Below are 21,717 nucleotides of genomic sequence, written 5' to 3' on the forward strand. Positions count from 1 at the left end.
CCTGAGCTCTGCTCAATTTTTTCTCAACTTTTTCAAGTTTTCCAGTGAATTCCAGCATGTCTTCAAGTAAGAAGTCTTTATTTAGACCTTGTTCTTCTTGTGGAAAACTACGTCTTTACTCTGAGGACCCCCACAAGAAGTGCATTTATTGTCTTTATCCCGACCATGAGGTTGGTAAATGCTAATTTTGCAGAACCTTCTCTACCAAGACCCTTAAGGACAGAGAAGGCCGTCTCCTCCTATGGCTTCAAATACTTAAGGATAAGTACTCAGCACTGTCTGATGCAGAAAGCCTGGGGTCTGGACCTTCAAAAGCAGCCTCCAAACGAAGCAGGAATTGCCCTCTCCATTCCTAAAAAAGAAGAAACTTTCACTATCTGTGGCTCCTGCGGTGTCCTCACCACCTCCTGCTACGTCTACGCCCACGAGACCTGGCTCTCCGGCGTCTTCTGCTGCTTCCCATCATGTTTCTGCTCCGAAACATGTTTCTTCGTCGACGGGAGCTTCGACGATTGTCCTGACGACAAGGTCTGCCATCTCCGGATCGTCGACGGCGACAGTGACGACGACATCAGCCTCTGGATCGTCGTCGACGGAAACATTGACGTCATCCATGTCGACGAAGGTTTCACTTAGCTTTAAGACTGTTCTGCCGACGATACCTATTGCTTCATCGTCGACTAAGAAATCTATTTCGTCGTCAGCAAAATCATTGTCGACGAAAGTTCTAAAGAAATCTTCTTCGTCGTCGGTCCCGTCGACGACTATTCCGTTGACGGCAACTTCATCAACGACGACGACTCGCCGACGAACGTACCGTCAACGTTGGTCCCTTCGACGGATCCTTCTGCAGCGACTCCGGCGACGTCAATGCCATCATCGTCGTTTGCACCGTCGACGACGATTCCATCTTCTTTTGCTTCTTTACCTTCGGTGCCGTTTTCTTCCACCGGGTCTGGCTCTTCCACCGTCGACCCCTTGCACCAACGTCGCAAGTGGCCAGTTGACCAGCTGTCCATCCCAAGTGATCCACAGCCTCCCTCGCCCTTGTTTGCCACGGGTTCTGAGCAGTACTCTGATTCTGACCATGATGTGGATGATTCCTTCAGAGTGGCATGCAGTCCTTTGGATTTAATTATCAAGTGCCAGGACTATGGTAAAGATGATGATGACCAATATTCTCAGGCAGAGGATCATTCTGTGCAGGTTACAACTGCGACACTGCCTCTGTCGCACATCTCTAATCTCCAGCATGTGTTGGATGACTACAACCGGCGTTTCCCTCCCTCTCAACCGGGTTCCTATGCCACATGCGCCTACGGCTGTTGCGACTCCTGCTCCTGTTCCACTACCACAGCCACCAACGCCTTCTCCTCAGGTTCAGACGTCAGTTAAAATACACACTACGGTGTACGCTGCTAACGATGATGACGTCCTTCCAGAACGTGAAGATGGAGAAGTTCACGATGACGATACCACTCACATTGCTGAGTGGGATGACTATCAAATTCAGACACCTTCCCCTCCTCCGGGGACACCTGGGGATTCTCCTCCGGTGGATATCGCAAGTTTCCATCAGCTGATGGATAGAGCGGCTCAACGCTTTAAACTGCCCAGAGTCCAGAGGGAGGAGGACTATTTCCTCTACAATTTTAAAATCAACCGTTCAAGCAAGTCCATACCATACCCATCATAGATTTCATTTGGACTAAAGGAGTGAAATTAATGCAAACTCCAAATTCAATATCGGCGCAACTGCCTCGCCTTGAGAAAAAATATAAGGCGCCCTTTGGATCTCCGGCGTGCCTTGTTGCACAACCAAAACCTGACTCAGTGGTCACCCAGGCTGCACAACGTTGTTCACGAAATCCGACTTCTACAATTACAACTCCTCCAGATCGTGAGGGTCGTCGCCTGGACGCTATTGGACGCAAGTTTTCCACAATGGCCTCCACTACGGTGAGGGCGGCTAATGCTTTAGCCATTTTAGGCCGCTACGATCGCCAGATGTGGTCGGACATGTCTGCTCTGGTGGCCCTCATCGCGGACGCTTCCAAGGCGGAAGCCCTAAAAATTCTTCAGGACGGAGAGAGAACGTCAGAGGAAATTATTGACTGCGCAGTTGACGTTGCATGTACTGGCTTTCGTCAGCTTGCTGGAGCAGCGGTCTTGCGAAGGCAGGGTTGGTTACGGTCCACCTCTTTCTGCCAGGAAGTACAGGCAAAAATCCTGGATATGCCATATGATGGTGAGTCGCTTTTTGGGGCGTATGTCGATGAGGCTTTACAGTCCATCAAGAAGGACACTGAAACTGCTCGCTCATTGGGGACTTTACAGTTTCGAAAGCAACCTTTTCGTGGTGCACGCGGACGTGGCACCTCTTCAACTTTTCGCGGAGGAAGCACTCAATATCGCTCCTACCACCAGGGTAATCAACGTTACTCCTCCAACCAACAGCAGTCCACCCGGCAGCAGTCTTAGAAATCCTACAGGGGAAAATCTTCATATAGAGGATCCACTCCCAAACGACGACGACTTGTTTCTCCCCCCAAGTGTTGGAGGTCGAATCTCCCTGTTCTCTTCTGAGTGGTCCTCCATCACCTGGGACCGCTGGGTTCTGGACATTGTAACGAAGGGCCATGCTCTAGAGTTTGTCAAGATTCCTCCTCCTACTCCACCATCTGGCCCGCCTCCTCCCCACCTCAAGGAGCTTTTCCATCAAGTTTGTCTTCTAATCCAAAAAGGTACTGTTGAAGTGGCTCCCAAGTCTCAAAGGGGAAAGAGATTCTATTCCCGTTTTTTCCTAATACTCAAGAAGACAGGAGACTGGCGACCGATCCTGGATTTGCGAGCACTCAACAGGTATCTCAAGAGCCAATCCTTCTGCATGCTTACACTCGTAGAGATCTTGCGTCTTCTCTCCATGGGCGACTTCATGACCACCATCGACCTCCAGGATGCTTACTTCCATGTTCCAATACTTCCACGGCATCGGAAGTACTTACGCTTCCGGGTGGGACGGAGAGACTTCCAGTTCAAGGTTTTGCCTTGCCGGACTGGGAACCGAAACCGGCCCTGGCAAAGTGCCCGGCCCGCCCCCCCTCCCCCTCCAGGGGGTTTGGGGGTGCGACCGCGCTCATTGCCAAGGCCGGTTTTCGGCCGATTTTGTTACAGGGCCGTTTTTGCAGCTATGCTGCAAAAACGGCCCTGTAACAAAAACGGCCCCCTGGGGCCCAAAACCGGCCCCCACCCATGCGGCCGACCGGGGGATTGCCCGGTGCCCGCAACGGCCAGTCCGGGCCTGGCCTCCAATCCGCCCCTTGTATCTTCACCAAAGTATTGGCTCCAGTGGTGGCTTACCTGCGTCTCCAGGGCATCCAAATATTTCCATACCTGGATGACTGCCTCCTCAAATCACAGTCTCGCAACCAGCTGCTTCAAGACACTCGCCTTTTGTCAGGACGTATTTCGCTCCCTCTGCCTCTCAATCAATGCCGACAAGTCCCAGGTCGACCCAGCTCCTTGCAGGAACTTTCTGGGAGCCACTTTAAACACAACGCTTGCCAAGGCATTCGTGTCACAAGAGCGTCAGCAAAAGATCCTTCACTTGGTGTCTTTGATTTGGGCAAAACAGTCAGTTTCAGTCCGGATCTTAAATTCATTTCTGGGGATGGCCTCGTCTTGCATTGCATTGATCCCAAATTGCAGGCTGCGGACTCGCCCCTTTCAAGAGGAATTGGATGTACAGTGGCGTCAGGTCACCGGTTCTTTCAACGACCTAGTCAGTGTCACCGCTCGCATGAGAGCAGCTCTCCAGTGTTGGGCGCAGCCATCCAACCTTGCAACAGGTACTTCTTTCCTCTCCACTACTCCAGAACTCACTCTAACAACGGACGCCTCCTTAGAAGGCTGGGGTGCTCATCTTCAAGCCTCTCCATCAAAGGCAAATGGACTCTACTTCAACGTTCTTGGCACATCAGCAGTCTGGAGTTGATGGCCATTTTTCTGGAACTCAAGTCGTTCCATCCTGTGACTCAAGGGGAGTCGGTGCTCATTCAGACGGACAATACCACCAATATGCACTATGTCAACAAGGAGGGCGGAACCAGTTCTCCACTCTTGTCTCGGCTGGTTCAGTCGATCTGGGATTGGGCAATTTGTCACCAAGTTACCCTGACGGCAGTACATCTACCAGGCATCTACAACATCCTAGCGGATTACTTCAGCAGACCCACGAGTGGGAGTTACATCAACCAACTCGACCTCGTTTTTCAACAGTGGGGTCGTCCGTCTCTGGATCTCTTTGCAACCCCGGAGAACCGGAAATGCCCATCTTACGCAAGTTTGCATCCCCACCATGCCCTTTTGATGAAGTGGTGCGATCTATTCGCCTACGCTTTTTCTCCGATTCCGCTGGTGCCTCGCGTGCTGTTGAAGATGCGGAGACAGCCGTGCCACATTCTCCTGATCGCCCCCAGATGGCCCCGACAGGCGTGGTTCTCGGAGCTGCTTCTTCTGTCCTAGTGCGAGCCCATCCTCCTCCATCCTCGAGCGGATCTCCTCACGATGGACAAGGGTCAGATTTGCCATCCGAACCCCTACTGTCTGCAATTGTCGGCCTGGAACATGAGCAACTTGAATTTGCCCATTTGAATATTTCGCCGGAGTGCAGAGACATTCTCGCTCAGGCCAGTGCTCCGTCTACCATTAAGACCTACAAGCTCAAATGGAAGAGGTTCTGTCATTGGTGCGCAGCTGCTAATATCCATCCTATTCAGTACACTCCGGATCAGCTATTTCCATTCTTTTTGCAACTGGCTCAATCAGGGCTTTCTCATTCTACTTTGAGAGTTTTCTTGGCGGTAATCTCTCGTTTCCGGCAGGATGGCTCCTCCTCTCTCTGCTCTTCCAGAGTTATTTGTCAGTTTTTCAAAGGACTGGTCTGCAAGTTCCCACCTATTCGGCATCCTCCTCCTATTTGGCACCTCAATGTCGTCTTGGCCCAACTGATGAAGGCTCAATTTGAGCCTATCCACAGGGTGGACTTAAAGTTTCTGACCTGGAAGGTAGCCCTTCTCCTTGCTCTGACATCATCACGTCGCGTGAGTGATCTTCACGCTTTCACTATTAAACCTCATTTTCTCCAATTCAAATCTGACTGTGTAGTGCTTCGCACCAACCCAACCTTTTTGCTAAAGGTGCCTACGGATTTCCATCTTAATGAACCTGTTTTCTTAAAAACTTTCTTTGCCAATCCTCAGTCTCCGGCAGAGCAACGATTGCACTCTTTGGACATTAAAAGATGCCTTAAATTTGACATCAACAGGACAGCCCCTTTTCGCAGGTCCGATCAACTGTTCATTGCCTATGGACGCATGCGAAAAGGGCGTCCTGTTACCAAGCCAACTATTGCACGTTGGATTTCTTCAGCCATTATTTTCTGCCATCGGGAAGCCGGCAAGCCTCTACAATCTTCAGTGAGGACTCATTCCACCATGGCGATGTCATCCTATACTGCCCTGTTTGCTGGAGTGCCGCTTCATCAGATCTGCAGAGCAGCCATGTGGTCCAACAGACACACGTTCACGAAACACAACTGCCTGGATGCCATCAACGAGGCAGATACAGCAGTGGGACAGGCAGTGCTTTGCCATCTTTTTAACTAAGGTGAGCCTCTGTCTTCCCTCCTCCATTATGGTTTTATATGATTAATATCAGTACTTGCATGACTGTATTATTGTCTCATTGACTTTCTTCCATGCTGTTGCATGGCAATTTGAGCCTCCTCGGCTATTACTGCTCTCTATTCTATTCAAGCATGTGAATCTATGAAAGAAACCCTAATACTGGAGAAGAACAATTGTTACTTACCTGTAAACAGGTGGTTCTCCAGTATTGGCGTCTTTCATAGATTCACATGCGACCCACCCACCTCCCCTCAGAGGCTCGCTTCTCCTCATAGACTCTTTTGTCACTCTTGTGCTACGAAAATCTGAGGGACTGAGCTCTGAGAAGAAGGTTCTGGAGGGGTGCTGGCGCCTGATTGGCTGTAGTTTGGACTAACATAATGACAGGAATATGTTACAAGTGTTTTCTCTCTCTACCATGTATTCCTATGTAGGAATTGTGTTTGGGTATTTACTACTTTTTCTAGTATATATTTTATGTGTTATGTATTTACATACATATGTTATTAGTATGTTATTGCTATTTTATTTACCGTGGGACTCCCACTTCGACGACGGGGAATATTCAAGCACGTGAATCTATGAAAGACACCAATACTGGAGAACCACCTGTTTACAGGTAAGTAACAATTGTTCTTAAATCCGACTTGGCGTACAACAGTGTTATGTGGGGATGCTGTTGCGGCAGGTAGGTATACGGAACTGTTAACAGTGGCGGCTCCTTCATAGGGGCATAGGGTCGTCGCCCCCCTGCTTTCTCACAGTGAGAGAAGCAGAAAAACATAAAATAGTAAAACTACCATTTCATGTTTCTGCTTCTCGCGCTCCGAGAAAGCAGTAGTGCCTGGTTGAGGGAGGGCGGTCCTGCTCGTGGGCAGGGGGGAGTGGCTTGCCCAATGTTGTGGGCCCTGACTGCTTTGGTCGGCCCCAGGGCCGAACAAAGCAGTCATGCGCACCCCCTTTTCTCTATGAAGGTTGCATGCAGCAGCCTACATAGAGAAAATTGACCCGTCTGGAGCGCTCTCCGCTGCGCCTCACCAATCACAACGCTGCCATTGCAGCATTGTAATTGGCAGAGGGGAGGGAGGGAGGCTTCCTGTGGCATGCCGAGTGCGTGTTGAGTGAAGCGACATACATAAGCTGTCATATTCCGTGGATAGGCCCTTGCCTGCATAATGATTCATTGATCCCACCCCCTGCATTAATCAAAAGTGCCAAGAAGTACAAAGGTTTCGGAAAGATGGCTCCCGGTCTTTTATGCTTTTAATGTAATTGAACTTTAAATGGCGCTCTAAAAGGATTGTTTATCTTGTGCGTCACTTGTTTTTAATGAATTCCCTATCACTAAGTCAGTCTCCACCCGCTCGAAAATAGCAGATTTTGAACACTCCATTCGTATAAGATGGTGTTGACGTATGTATGGTGTGGCTTTCTTTGCGCCTTTTATGACAAATACTTCCCCTGTTCCTTTGGGCCAGGAATGATTAGTGACAATAAGGAGGAATGTGTAAATCTTAGAAAACCGAAGTGTTTCTACAAATGACCAAAAGACAGATCTTCGAAAAGTGTGACTAAAGTATATCATTGGCTGTATTAGGTGATCAATAAAACAAAACTTGAATTTAGAAGGCATCACCATGTTTTCTATTAATTTAAAACGGTCAAAAAAATAATAAAAGTTGATTTATTGAAAACGGAGTGCACTAGCCATGCAGAAGCCTTATGCAATGGAAGCGGCAGACCCAAATTATCGGGCCTTACTGTGTGTGTAGACGCTTTTAAGAAGGGGGGTTTATTTTGTATTCAGTTCGCATTTATTCGTTTATTACGTTTTATAAAGTGCTGGTTTGTGTCCTTTCTGACATCACAAAGTGCTACGGTACAGGTACATACTGAAGTGCCTCTTGTTAAGTGCTTCAGTGTGCTCGTAGCTAAATTGCCCATATGTTAACTTCTTGCCTTGCCTTGGTAATGGATAGAAAGCAGAGAACAGAACACAACCCTCCGGGAAGCTGTCTCGTTTTCTAGCGCTCTGTTCACCTCCATTAGCCTTGAAACGCCTCGCTAATCATAGGTGCAGATACAACGTAACACACAAATGGACAGTGGCACAGCAGGACGCTTAACGACGCGGGTCACTCACCTTAGACACGGGAGCGCTTGACAAGGCAAGTTGTGGCTGGAGGAAGTTTACTGTTGTTAATGTAACTAACTGGTAGTTACATATTTATTTGACATGTATGGTGCTGCTATTATTTTATCTTTGGGTTCAATGTGGTATTAGCTTTCAGCGGGGCCAATAAACGGAGACCTTTGCTTTGTTATCATGTCTCCGCTCCTCATTTTACAAAAAATGTGCGGCTGGTGACTTCAATGTTTTTATTGCTTCTAAATACATTTGTTGCATCTCGAGAGAGAGTGAGGCGAGGCTCTCTTTTGCTGCACAAGACCCGGCGGTATAAAGTGTGCGTGCTCGGTCATTCCTGCTTGGATGCATTAGGCAGACTTTCTTTTTAGCTGGACAAGGGGATTGTTTGCGTGGCATTATTCACTCTCTGCTTCTTCTCCAGGCCATTTAGCTTCCCTTGGGCAGTGAGTTCTCGCTGTGAAATAAGATGTGCACACTACAGTAGAGCGCGCTACATTTGTAATAATGGATGTATCATCCCAAAGTAATTTATAATGCCCTGGCGCAGAGTAACACTTCAAATAATGTAAATAAAAACTATCGTATTAACGTCAGAGAGGTGCGTTTCTTCTGACTATCCCGAGTCTTTGCAAAATAAATGCCACACTTTTATTTTAAGATGGCTTCCTTGTTGACACGCCGTGAACAGAGTTTAATACTGTGTTATGTTTTTTCTTTTAATTCCTTTATGCTCCCTCCTCAATGCCTAAGATGTGCATTATTTTAGTTGATAACAACTGAAACAAGCATTTGCAATGCAATGAGATGCTAGTTATGCCCATGGCAGCTTCACCCAACCTGTGCCTACCAACAGCAAACACACGATGAACGTGCCGTGCACAGACCTGCAAACAAATGCGCAAGCCAAACCCAATGCACACAGGACGCATAGAGCTATGACTATACATTGCCACTACACCGCGGCACACAAACACCTCACGCTCTCTGCATACCACCAGACACAATTCTACACGCATAACCTACAATCCAACTCCCCCCGCCAATAGGTCTGCAATCTGCTATAAACTACCAACAGAAAGTCAAATGATGTCTGCTCACTGCCCCCATGAAATCCAAGGTGTTTACTTGCAGTTAAATGAAATAAGGCATTTGTTTATTGAATGGTTGGTTGTACATTGCTGATTGGATATAATGGATTGCTGCTTCCAAACTGACAGAAAAGTCGTATAACTTTTGGTGCCGAATTGAATGCATTGTAACAAGTGAACACATTTGCACTCGGCAATTTGTCATTAGTGCTAATCGGTCATGATTGTTGATGTCAAATTAAGAGAAGGTCGTCCCAGATAAACGTCTTTGTTTTTTTGCTGTGTGTAAGGATGAGCGCCCCACAGTGCTGTGCTGTTGTTGCTGAGCCGGGTGGTCAGTTGTCCATTTCCGGCATTTGCAGGTACTTTCCCCACTGCATCTCCTGACGAGCTCTAGCAGTGATGCAGTATTGTGCCGAAAAGTGGGTGACATGTTCGCGCTGCCTGTTCAAGTTGGTTTGATAAAGGACATGTACTGTTTGTTGAGATTGCAGTGCTTTTACTGCTTTCTGGTTCTGTTGCCTTGTCATCAGACCTCAGAGTGGTTGACACCTTCCTACTTTCTCAAATTTGCTTTAAAATCCACCATTTGCCCACAATTTTTTCAAAGTTTTCACGGGGGGGGGGGGGGGGGCGGGGGGGGGGAACTCCCCTGAGCGCCCCCGTGGGTAGTACAGGCTTGCTCTCTACTCTCGCTCGCCGCAGTGAAGTACAACGATTGTTTTATGCCTCGCCACTTTCAAGTGTCACCAGCCGCCACTGCATGCTAAATAAACCGGAAGTTTCTGTGCCTTCGATATTCATTTACTTATGGTCGCACATAGTGCAGTGAGAACATAGATAGACCTGAGCCCTTATTCCAAATATGGCGCTCGCTTAAATGGGTGTGTAGAGTGCAGCCTGGTCAATGTGCTCTGTTGGAGTAAATGCGCTCTCCCCACTATAGTCACAAACTCTCGTCAGCCCCTGCGTATTACTTACTGTACGGTGTTTTTTTCTTTTGTTTAGAAACTCTGAAAGCATACCTGGGCTGTGGGAGAATATTCCACAGTATTCAACTGCCCATGCTGAATTACAGTATGCATTAACCTTTTCTTCTACGCTTATGGCACGTTTTCCTCTTTTAAAATGAGCATGCTCCAATACTGAACAGTAATTTGCGGTGCTCATATCATGTATTTAATAGATGTGTTCTGTTTTTGTTTGACTTTTTAGGTCCGTGGACCCTCTAAACGAAGGACAGAATTCTCCCCCAGACTCGCTTTGGAGACGGTACAGCGAATTTGAACTTTTACGGAATTACTTGCTAGTTAACTACTCCAGCGTAGTGGTGCCACCTTTGCCAGAAAAACGGGTAGGTTGAAATAGATGCTTCTTTCAATAGTCACTCTTAAACGAGCTGTTTCTCATGAGTTGTGATTTTTGTTCATACAGGCCGAGTTTGTTTGGCATAAGCTATCAGCTGATAACATGGATCCAGACTTTGTGGAAAGACGAAGGATTGGTTTGGAAAACTTCCTGCTGCGGGTGGCCTCTCACCCAATTCTGTGCCAAGACAAAATCTTTTACTCCTTTTTAACACAGGTATTTCACATTCTTTTTATTCTCCGCAAGCATAGTCCTATTCTGTATCTTGGTAGAACAGCTCAATTTATGTTCGATGTAGAGCCCCATGAGTGATGGAGTGATCATGCTGGACTTGTTACTAGTTTTTAATGCCGGCATAAGCATTTGCTAAAGGCGTTATTGGCTTGAGCGCTTTATCATTCGTTTTTTTAAAGTCTGTGTTTATGTATTTGCACAGTGACATACGTGCATTACAACCTCAAAAACATAACGACTCTGACATTAATTTTCCGTTCTTGCCAACATACTTGTGTTATAGTCACTTGGCCCTCATGTGCATGCCCCCTTCTCGCTTGTTTCATGCAGTTGATCATCCAACCCCCTCGGCTACTATTATTACAAGCCACATCTTTTGCTTGATCCGCGGAAATACCTAGATTCCCCTCTGCATCCTCATATACTCTGCTGCACCAGTTCTGGAGCATCCCTGTGCTACGAAGAAGCACCCTCATATGCACCAGATGTAGACACCTGGTCCCCTGCTTGTGTCTCCGCCGCCCCCTATGCTGCCAATATGTCTGCACAGACCTTTAAGTCCTCAGTTAACTTTTGGTCTCTAGGGGGAGCCTCATGTGAGTCTCCTCTGCCATTGAACATTCAACGGTGTCCCTTGCCCACAGTTTTATTGCAGGTCCTTTAGTACCCTGCCATCCCATAGCGGCCATGGTTTCACTAGGAGGAGTGCCAGTTGCTGGAATTTTTATTGCATCTTTACCTGTTTGCGGTCACCCCATAATACCCAGCAAATACTGCTTAGGGGATGGGTCTAAGGTCAACCTTGTTCCTCTCCAGATCCGCTCAACCACTGCCCGCCAGTTCTTTGTCACAGTTCTATGCTAGATGAAAAAATGTTGCACTCCCTGTCCGCAGCAAAGGCACGCTGCAGAGTGGCCAACATAAATCCTGTTCAGCTTAAGTGGCGTAAGGTGCGTGCAATGTGCATAATTAAAAAGAACTAACTTAAATCTGGCATGCCCGGAGACCCCCTTAACCACTGAACAGGTCCTTTTTCACTCATATTAGTGAGTTGCCTCTCTAAATTGTCGCCCCGGGCCATCCCAGCTACCAACTGTCTTCAGGGTCTGTCCATTTTAACCCCTTGCATGCTGGTGACGGCCCCCAGCCGTCATGCACTACAGTGCTCGTGTGCTGATGACGGCTGGGGGCCATCATGAACCCGCCCACTCAATAAAAGTGCCCCACAGGCTGAGAATAGCGGCAGCATGCAAGGGGTTAAGGGCTTTATACATCCCAAGACACCAGGTATACCTCCTCACCCATGCTTGAGAGCAACTGAAAGGCCTCTGACGAAGGTGGAGCTTCCGGGAACTACCTATACATTTTCCTTGCTGTTTGTGATATTTTGAAGTATTGTAAGTACTGGCCCTGGTCCAAGGAGAAAAACTTCTGTGACTTCTGTTGGGAGATAAAGCGTTCCCTGAATATAGACCCCCCAGTAGTTGAAACACTCCATCCTGCCATCGAGTGACGGACATGTTAGAGCCAAAATCCTTAAATGGTTTCACCACTCTCATATCTGGATCCCTGTAGAAGGGTGGCCGCTGAAGGGCCCTGATGACTATTCACTCAGATCCAGGCAGAGTGTCACACCAGAAAAGAGAACTTCTTCCCCATCCTAGAGTCCCTCATCAATAGTTCCAGCAGGGGTGCACCCATATACGTCCCAAGCAGGAGCCGTATCTCACTATTGTCTTTTGGCCACATATTGCTCATGTGCCGCCCGATAATATAATTCCAGGTCTGGAAGTCTCAGCCCCTCTTCTTTCTGATCCAACTTTGAGGTGGCAAGATACACATAGATTCTCCTTTCCGCCGTGATCAGCGATACCCTTAAGTTATCTAAGCGCTTGAGATCGTCTCAGAGAATGGGGCCCAGGGTGTTTCTTGGCAAATATAGACATCTGGTAAGAAACACCATTTTGTCAACAGCAACTCTTCCTGTAGTAGACCGGGTTTATTCCAAAACTGGACAGAGAAGTGCAATTTCTCTATCATCTGCCCAATATTATGAGCATATTGTTTCTCAGGTGTCACTGCTACCTTTATGGCAAGGTATCTAAATTTGTCAGTTTCCCAGTATAATCCAAGGTCGGGCAGGTGGTCCATAGGGTCTTAGCCAGGGCCTCCAGGAGGAACTGAATAATCTTATTCCTGTTAACTCTCCAGCTCGCCAGCCTATCAGATTCCTCTAATTGTGCAATGAGTGCCGGAACAGACTCTCCCAGCCTCAACACATACAATAGGGCATCATCGGAATAATAATGAGAACTCCCACTTCTCCAGTGCCCTCTGAAGCTTGATGACCACTGGTTCCAGCGGCAATGAAAACAAAAGTGGGCATCCCTGCCTGATGTCACCTTGTACCCCAAAAGACCTCCAGCATCACTCTACCATTTCAAACTCCAGTGCTTCAATGGCCTCCACACCAATCTTCTGTTTCAAACTTTGGCTCTGGGATTCATATAGAGCAATTTCACTCAACCACAAAAATTCCATCCAAATCCCATCTGTTTCAACCGCTTCGTTAAGTACGTCCACTCCAGTGTGTCAAATGCCTTGGCAGTATCCACTTATGCCATGACCAGCTCCTCATTCCAATCCTGCACTGAGTGTAGCACATGAGTCAAGAGTCTCAAGGGGGGCGTCGCTACGCAGCAGATGGCGGACACGCTCTGTTAGAGCTCTGCCGCTCATCTCCCGAAAAGTTGTCTTGAACCTGTTAAAATGTATCCCGGGCTGTTGAAAAGCTCCGCTCACAACCTCCCCCCCCCCTCCCCGGTACTGGGACAACCCGCAAGCCCAACGATCGCCTAGGAACGCGTAATCAGAAAGTTGGTGTCTTTGTGCAGGTGCAGCCTGAGGTGGAGGTGTGCGGGACTCGGCTGCAGCAACAACGCGAAACAGAGGACTTGAGTCGGCCTGCGACGCACCTAACAGCCTCGCCATGAAGATACTCCCTTCACTTCCACAGGCGCCTATGCACCATTACCTGGCGGGTCTTCTTCAGGACAAAAGGGAAGGGGTGGGCATGTCCTAAAAGGAAAGATTATTAAAAATTCACTTAATGGGGAAATGTACACAGAGGTACATTGTGATACATCATACAGTGGTACAAGACAGGCCCGACCATGTTGAATTGGGATTATAAAGGAGCAAAAATGCTGTCTGATGTGGCCTGAGCTGACTGAGTACTGTGTAAGTTTGTAACACAACGGAGTGTGGTCCTGATACGAGGGGGCAGCTGGACCAATAAATGTAATAAACTAAGGGAAGTTTCTGGCCCCACACTATTATTTTTTGTCTCCAAAGTTAAGAGAAAACGAACAAAGACTAATCTTCTGTTTGTTCGGTATATTTATTTTTACCCTTATGAATTTATCAATTCTGTTTTCAAATTTTCACGAGTGAGAAAAACACTGTACAATAAATACACATTTACACATATATACACAACTACTTCACATTATACATATATACATTTTATAGACAATCTTCTTCTATAATGCAATAGTTTTTATCCACAAATAATTACTCTTTGCAAGATAAATGGGATAACCACAAAAAGAATAAGCAAAGAAATTGCTAAGAGAAAGATCAAAATCAAACTTTGAAAACTGAATCAAAGTTGCATTTAATGAAATCTTGTTGTCTTTCTTTTATGCCTGCCTGCCAGATTGAGAAAAGTCATTAAAAACGGTCTCAACGGAGATATTCAAGATATACCTGGTTTTTTAACATGGGATGGACTCCACTATGTACTTAGTGGAGAACACTGTATGAACGCTGTTATTGATTCATGAGATTTACCTTATGTTCGAATCATGGAGCTGCCTCAGAGTCAAATCTCCTGAAAAACATTATATATACACTAATTGTTAGGTTTGTGTCTTAAAATCCCTATCATACAGTTTAAAACGGGGATAAACAGAGGTGGTTTACCTTACTGGTGATCAGTAGGTCCTCATTGTTGTTAAAAATACACCCAGAAATAGGTGCAAATAGCAGGTCCTAATTCCCACATAGGAATACATGGCGAGAGAAAAACATTTGTAACATATCTTTTTCATTATGTTGGCCCAAACTACAGCTCAGGCCCTCAGATTTTTTACCGCACGTCGTGTGAAGGGAGTCTCCCTGAGCTCTGCTCAGTTTTCTACTTTTCTCTGGTTTCCAGTACTTTCTACAATGTCTTCAAGTAAGAAGTCTTTGATTAGACCTTGTTCTTCTTGTGGGAAGTTGAGACTTTATTCGGAAGACCCCCACAAGAAATGTATATACTGCCTCTGTCCTGACCATGAGGTAGGCAAATGTAAAATCTGCAGGACTTTCTCCACCAAGACCTTAAAGGATAGGGAGGGTCTTCTCCTCCTCTGGTTACAAAGGCTGAAGGACAAGGGTTCAGCTCTTTCAGACGTAGAAAGCCTGGTGTCGGGTACTTCTAAAGCCTCCTCAAAGCGTAGCAGTGTGCAGGATTTACCTTCTCCTTTCTTGAAGAAGAAGAAACTCTCAGTCTTGAAGGGTCATGAGGTGTCCCCACCACTTCGTGCTACGCCGACGCCCCCGAGGCCTGGCTCTCATGCGTCTACGGCTTCTTCTAAACACATTTCCACCTTAAAACGTGTAAAATAGTCGACGGGAGCGTCGACGATCGTTCCGTCGGCGAGATCTGCTGTCTCTGGCTCGTCGACGACAACAGTGACGACGACTTCGGCTTCTGGTTCGTCGACGGCATCTACGTCGACGAAGGCATGCCTCAGTTTTAAAACTGTCTCGTCGACGATTCCTATCGCCTCAACGTAGAAAAAGGCTCGCTCGTCTTCATCTGGATCAACGTCGACGAGAGTTGTGAAGAAAACCTCCTCGTCGTCGGCCGCTCCGTCGACGAAAGTTCAGTCGACGACGGCCTCGTCTACATCGACTCCGTCGGCAGTGGCTCCGTCGACGTCTGTCCTGTCATCGTTGACGGCTTCAACGACGATTTCGTTGACGGTGGTCACATCTTCCTTTGCATCTTTGCCTCTGGTACCGCTTCCTTCATCCGGGTCTGGTGTTTCCTCCGCCAACCCTTTGCACCAACGTCACCAAGTGCCTATGGAACACCTTGACATTTCACATGACACGCAGCCCCCATCGCCACTGTTTGTGACAGGTTCTGAGCAAGACTAGGTTTCTGAGGACGAAGAGGATGATCATTTTCGGGAAGCACGTAGCCCTTCTGAACTAGTCATAAAGTGTCAGGACTATGGGGATGAACACGAGGACTCGTATTCTCCAGAGGAAGAACCGTCCACACAGGTTCCAACGGCATCAATTCCTCTTTCCCTTGTTTCGGATCTTCAGTATATGCTAGAGGACTACAGCAGGTGTTTTCCGCTATCTTGTCATGGTTCGCCTCTGCCTACAGCACCTTCGCCTGCTACTGTTCCGCTGCCCCAACCGGTATCTGTGCCTGCACCACCTCCTACCACTGTTCCACTGCCACAACCGGCACCACCGCCTGTTACTGCTAAGACCTCTATTCAGGTCCATGCTACTGTGTATCAAGATGATGATGATACTCCTCGCCCGGACAGAGAGGATCGTGAACTGCAGGATGACGATACTGAAGGTGATGGCGACATGCAAGATTGAGACGTTTACCAGATTCAAACACCGTCCCCACCTCCTGCAACTCCGGGGGATTCCCTTCTGTGGACATTGCAGGTTTCCACCAACTCATGGATAGGGCGGCACACAGTTTTAAACTTCCTATGGTTCAAAGGGAAGAGGACTGCTTCTTGTATGACTTTAAGAGTCAACCTTTCAAGCAAGTTCGGACAGTCCCAATCATCGATTTCATCTGGAATGAAGGAGTCATGTTCATTCAAACTGTGAATTCCATCCCGGCACAATTACCTCGATTGGAGAAAAAGTTTAAGGTGCCCCAGGGTTCCTCAGCTTGCCTGGTGGCGCCGCCTAAACCGGATTCAGTAGTCAACCAGGCTGCCCAGCGCCGTTCCAGGAACCCATCTTCCCCGATTACTGCTCCTCCGGATCGCGAGGGTCATAGCCTAGATGCCATCGGGCGAAAATTCTCAACGATGGCTTCCACTACCGTAAGGGCCGCTAACGCTTTGGCCATACGAGGACGTTACAATCGTCAGATGTGGTCTGACATGTCCGCCTTGGTTGCCCTCATTCCGGAGTCCTCAAGGGCGGAGGCTCTTAAAATTCTCCAAGAGGGGGAAAGAGCGTCTGAAGAGATCATCGACTGCTCCGTGGATATTGCCTGCACTGGCTTCCGTCAACTTGCAGGGGCGACTGTTCTTCAGTGCCAGGGTTGGCTTCAATATACCTCTTTTAGACAGGAGGTCCAAGCAAAGATTCTCGACATGCCTTATGATGGTGAGTCACTCTTCGGTCAGCATGTAGATGAGGCACTGCAAACGATGAAAAAAGATACCGAAACGGCTCGCTCTTTGGGCACTTTACAGTTCCGCAAACAGCCCTTTGTGGTGCGCGCGGCTGCGGCACCACCTCTTCTTTTCGTGGAGGATCAAATCAATACCGCTCCTATGGCCAGGGAAATCAACGGTATTCCAACCAACAGCAGCACACCTCACACCAACAAACTTCCAAGTCGTTTCTTGGAAAATCTTCCTATAGAGGTTCCACTTCCAAAAGGCAAGGACTTACCTTTCCAGCGCAAGGTTGGAGGTCGAATCTCCCTGTTCTTTTCTCAATGGTGTTCAATCACCTCGGACCGTTGGGTATTGGACATTGTATCAAAGGGCCATGCCTTGGAGTTTGTAATATTTCCTCCTCACACTCCTCCAACTGGTCTGCCTCCTGCGCATCTAAAAGAACTTTTCCAGCAGATTCACATCATGATTCAGAAAGGTGCCATCAAAGTGATTCCCAAGTCTGAGGGGAATGGGATTCTGGAGAAGTGTGGCTCAGGGGTTAGAGGTGGCAGACCCGGAAGCTGAGATCGGCCCTGGACCAGGGTTCAATTCCCCGCCTCGACGAGGGTTTGGGCTCAATAATTCCACGGACTCGATAATTCTCGCTCCGGTGCCTACTCGACTCACGGGTTCACACTCTGCGACTCTGGGCAATAGCTTGCTTAATCTCCACAACGGCCCCTCGCGGCGGGATGCCTGGCTTTCACCTTGTGGATACCCTGCCGGGGCTATCTCACAGGGGAATACCAGGACGGGTTCCCTAAGCAAGCGCATAGATGCCTGCGATGTGGGCGATTTGCGCTATATAAATATAGGTACATTTACATTTACATTCACGGTTTTCCCTCATCCTCAAAAAGACATGCGACTGGCGTCCAATCCTCGATTTAAGGGCACTGAACAAATATCTGAAGTGCCAGTCCTTCCGCATGCTCACGCTGATGGAGATCTTGCGTCTTCTCTGCAAGGACGACTTCATGATCACCATCGACCTCCAGGACACTTATTTCCATGTGCCAATTCTTCCACGTCGCCGGAAGTACTTGCGCTTCCATGTGTGGCGGAGAGACTTTCAATTCAGGGTGCTGCCTTTCGGCCTGCGCTCCGCCCCTCGTGTCTTCACAAAGGTTTTGACCCCAGTAGTGGCTTACCTACGTCTTCAGGGCGTCCAAATCTTTCCATACCTAGACGATTGTCTCATCAAGTCGCAGTTTCTCAGCTAGCTGTCTCGAGACACCCAACTCTGTCAGGACTTATTTCGCTCCCACGGCCTTTCCATCAATGCCGAGAAGTCTCAGGTCGACCCAGCTTGCTGCAGGACTTTTCTAGGCGCCACTCTGGATATGTCCCGGGTCAAAGCTTTCGTGTCTTCTGAACGTCTGCCGCGGAAATACGCCTGGTGACCCTCCTTTGTTCAAAAGAGTCTGTTTCCGTTCGTATATTGAACTCTTTTCTAGGGATGCCGTCCTCGTGCATCTCTCTGATACCAAACTGCAGGCTCAGGAGTTGCCCAATTCAGGAAGAATTGGACGGTCAGTGGCGTCAGGTCACCAGCTCCTTCAACGATCTCGTTCGTGTGACCACCCGAATGCGGTCGGCTCTCCAGTGGGTGGGCGCAGCCGTCCAACGTGGCTGCCAGAACCTCATTCCTCACCACAACTCCGGAACTCACTCTGACCACGGATGCCTCCCTGGAAGGTTGGGGCACACACCTTCAGGGGCTTTCCATCAAGGGCAAATGGATTCAATCTCAACGCTCCTGGCACATCAACAGGTTGGAGTTGATGGCCATTTTCCTGGCTCTCAAACTCATCTTCTGATCCAGGGGGAATCGGTGCTCATCCAAACAGACAATACCACCAGTATGCACTATGTGAACAAGCAGGGCGGCACCAAATCTCCTCTCCTGTCTCGGCTGGCACAAACTATTTGGAGCTGGGCGCTTCTGCACCACATTACCCTGACAGCAGTTCATCTACCAGGCGTCTCAAACATCCTAGCGGATGCCCTCAGCAGGTCCGCGTCCTCGACGCACGAGTGGGAGCTACATCAGCCGACTCTGGACTTCATCTTTCGGCGTTGGGGTCATCCAAGCATAGATCTTTTTGCGAGCCCAGCGAACCGGAAATGCCCGTCCTTTGCAAGTTGGCTTCCCAATCCAGAATCGTCCGGTTATGCCCTTTTGATTGATTGGTGCTGTCTATTCGCCTACGCCTTTCCGCCGATTCCACTGGTTCCTCGAGTACTGTGGAAGATGCGAAGACAACCGTGCCACATTCTCCTGATCGCTCCCAGATGGCCTCGACAAGCGTGGTTCTCGGAACTGCTGCTTCTATCTCAGAGTGAGCCCATTCTCTTTCAACCTTGAGCGAACCTCATCACGATGGATGGGGGCCTCCTCTTCTCTCAGATTATCAGCCTGGAACCTGAGCACCTTGAATTTACCCATTTAAACATCCCCCCAGCATGTAGAGACATTCTCGCCAATGCCAGAGCTCCATCTACAATGCAGACTTATAAACTCAAGTGGAAAAGGTTCTGTCACTGGTGTGTGGCTGCTAACATTCATCCTACTCCACTCAGCTTCTTCCTTTCTTTCTAGAGCTGGCACAGTCAGGGCTCTCCCAATCCACTTTGAAAGTTTTCTTGGCGGTGATTTCTCGATTCCGGCAGGATGGCTCCTCCTCTCTCTGCTCTTCCAGAATCATTTGTCAGTTCTTCAAAGGACTGTTCAGGAAGTTCCCGCCCATTAGGCATCCTCCCCCAACATGGCATCTCAACATTGTTTTGGCACAATTAATGAAGGCACCATTCGAGCCTATCCACAAGGCAGATTTGAAATTTTTAACTTGGAAAGTGGCCCTTCTCCTTGCTTTAACCTCTTCACGTCGTGTGAGTGATGTTCACGCCTTCACCATTAAGCCTCCTTTTCTCCAATTCAAATCGGACTGTGTAGTGCTTTGCACAAACCCGTCTTACATTCCTAAGGTGCCCACTGACTTCCACCTCAATTAGCCTGTTTTCTTAACCCCTTCCATGCTCATGACGAGCTCAGCTCGTCATGCAGTACACTGGTCGTGTGCTTATGACGAACTGAGCTCGTCATGAACAATGGAAATCTGACAAGAGCAGCACCAAGCGGGATTTGCTGCAGCAGTCAAGGTGTTAAAGACTTTCTTTCCAAACCCTCAATCTCCAGCGGTGCAGCGTTTATATTCTCTGGACGTTAAGCGATGCCTTAAATTTTACATCAATAGGACTGCACCCTTTCGCAAAACTGATCAGCTGTTCATAGCCTAAGGACGCATGTGCAAGGGGCGTTCTGTCACCAAGCCAACTATTGCACGTTGGATTTCTTCAGCAGTTTCCTTCTGTCACCATAAGGCTGGCAAGCATCTTCAATCCTCAGTGAAAGCTCATTCAACCAGGGCGATGTCATCCTCTACTGCCCTGTTTGCTGGTGTGCCAATTCATCAAATTTGCCGAGCAGCTACGTGGTCCAGCAGGCACACTTTCACAAAACATTATTGCCTTGAAGCGCTCAAAGAAGCTCATATGGCAGTGGGACAAGCAGTGCTTCGCAACCTTTTTAAATAAGGTGAGCCTCTGTTTTCTACCCTCCACCAATATGGTCTGTGTGATGTTACGGTTGTTATTATTATTATCATTCCTAATGGCTATGCTATGCTATTGGTGCATGTTTCATACCTATGCATTGCTGAGTGCATTTGCTGCCAACTATTACTGCTCACTATTCTATTCAAGCATGTGAATCTATGAAAGACACCCTAATACTGGAGAAGAACAATTGTTACTTACCTGTAAACAGGTGGTTCTCCAGTATTGGCGCCATAAGTGTGGCAGGGTATACTCAGACGTGAGTCCCTTGCTCACTTTGCCACTGGATTCAAGCAAGCCGGGCTGAAGACGGCTGGAATGCCAGAAACCGGTCCTCGGAAGCTTGTTTCCGGTCCAGGGAAGACATGTCTTGGCAGTTCGGGCTGTACTGTTCCCATGAGGCACAGGGTCAGACTGATTTGCATATAGCCATGTCTGAACTGGGGTGGCAGAGTGGGCTAAAGAACGGTGATGGATTAAACCCAGATCTTTTGACTGGGTGTGAGTGTTTGATTGATTCAAATGCTCGGTCCATCACCACCCCCTTTTGTACCGCTTTTGGCCGCCATAAATGTGGCAGGGTATACTCAGACGTGAGTCCCCTGCTCACTTTGCCACTGGATTCAAGCAAGCCGGGCTGAAGACGGCTGGAATGCCAGAAACCGGTCCTCGGAAGCTTGTTTCCGGTCCAGGGAAGACATGTCTTGGCAGTTCGGGCTGTACTGTTCCCATGAGGCACAGGGTCAGACTGATTTGCATATAGCCATGTCTGAACTGGGGTGGCAGAGTGGGCTAAAGAACGGTGAGGGATTAAACCCAGATCTTTTGACTGGGTGTGAGTGTATGATTGATTCAAATGCTCCGTCCATCACCACCCCCTTTTGTACCGCTTTTGGCCGCCATAAGTGTGGCAGGGTATACTCAGACGTGAGTCCCTTGCTCACTTTGCCACTGGATTCAAGCAAACCGGGCTGAAGACGGCTGGAATGCCAGAGACCGGTCCTCGGAATCTTGTTTCCGGTCCAGGGAAGACATGTCTTGGCAGTTCGGGCTGTACTGTTCCCATGAGGCACAGGGTCAGACTG

The 21,717-nt window shown here is 48.3% G+C and overlaps 1 protein-coding gene across 3 annotated transcripts in view; it reads left to right on the top strand.

Annotated features, from left to right (window-relative positions):
* SNX4 (sorting nexin 4) overlaps positions 1-21,717 on the top strand; it is a 499,472-nt gene that overhangs the window by 201,066 nt on the left and 276,689 nt on the right. For all 3 annotated transcript variants that reach the window (XR_015308499.1, XM_086957435.1, XM_086957434.1), the window contains 2 exons: positions 10,140-10,278; positions 10,359-10,508. Coding sequence is in view for 2 of the 3 variants with exons in the window: in XM_086957435.1 (XP_086813561.1) it covers positions 10,140-10,278; positions 10,359-10,508 (289 nt within the window). In the remaining variant the exon portion in view is untranslated. The remainder of the gene's footprint in view (positions 1-10,139; positions 10,279-10,358; positions 10,509-21,717) is intronic.

The sequence above is a fragment of the Lissotriton vulgaris genome, chromosome 2_1 (assembly GCF_964263255.1).
Source record: "Lissotriton vulgaris chromosome 2_1, aLisVul1.2, whole genome shotgun sequence".
NCBI classification, from domain to species: Eukaryota; Metazoa; Chordata; class Amphibia; order Caudata; family Salamandridae; genus Lissotriton; species Lissotriton vulgaris.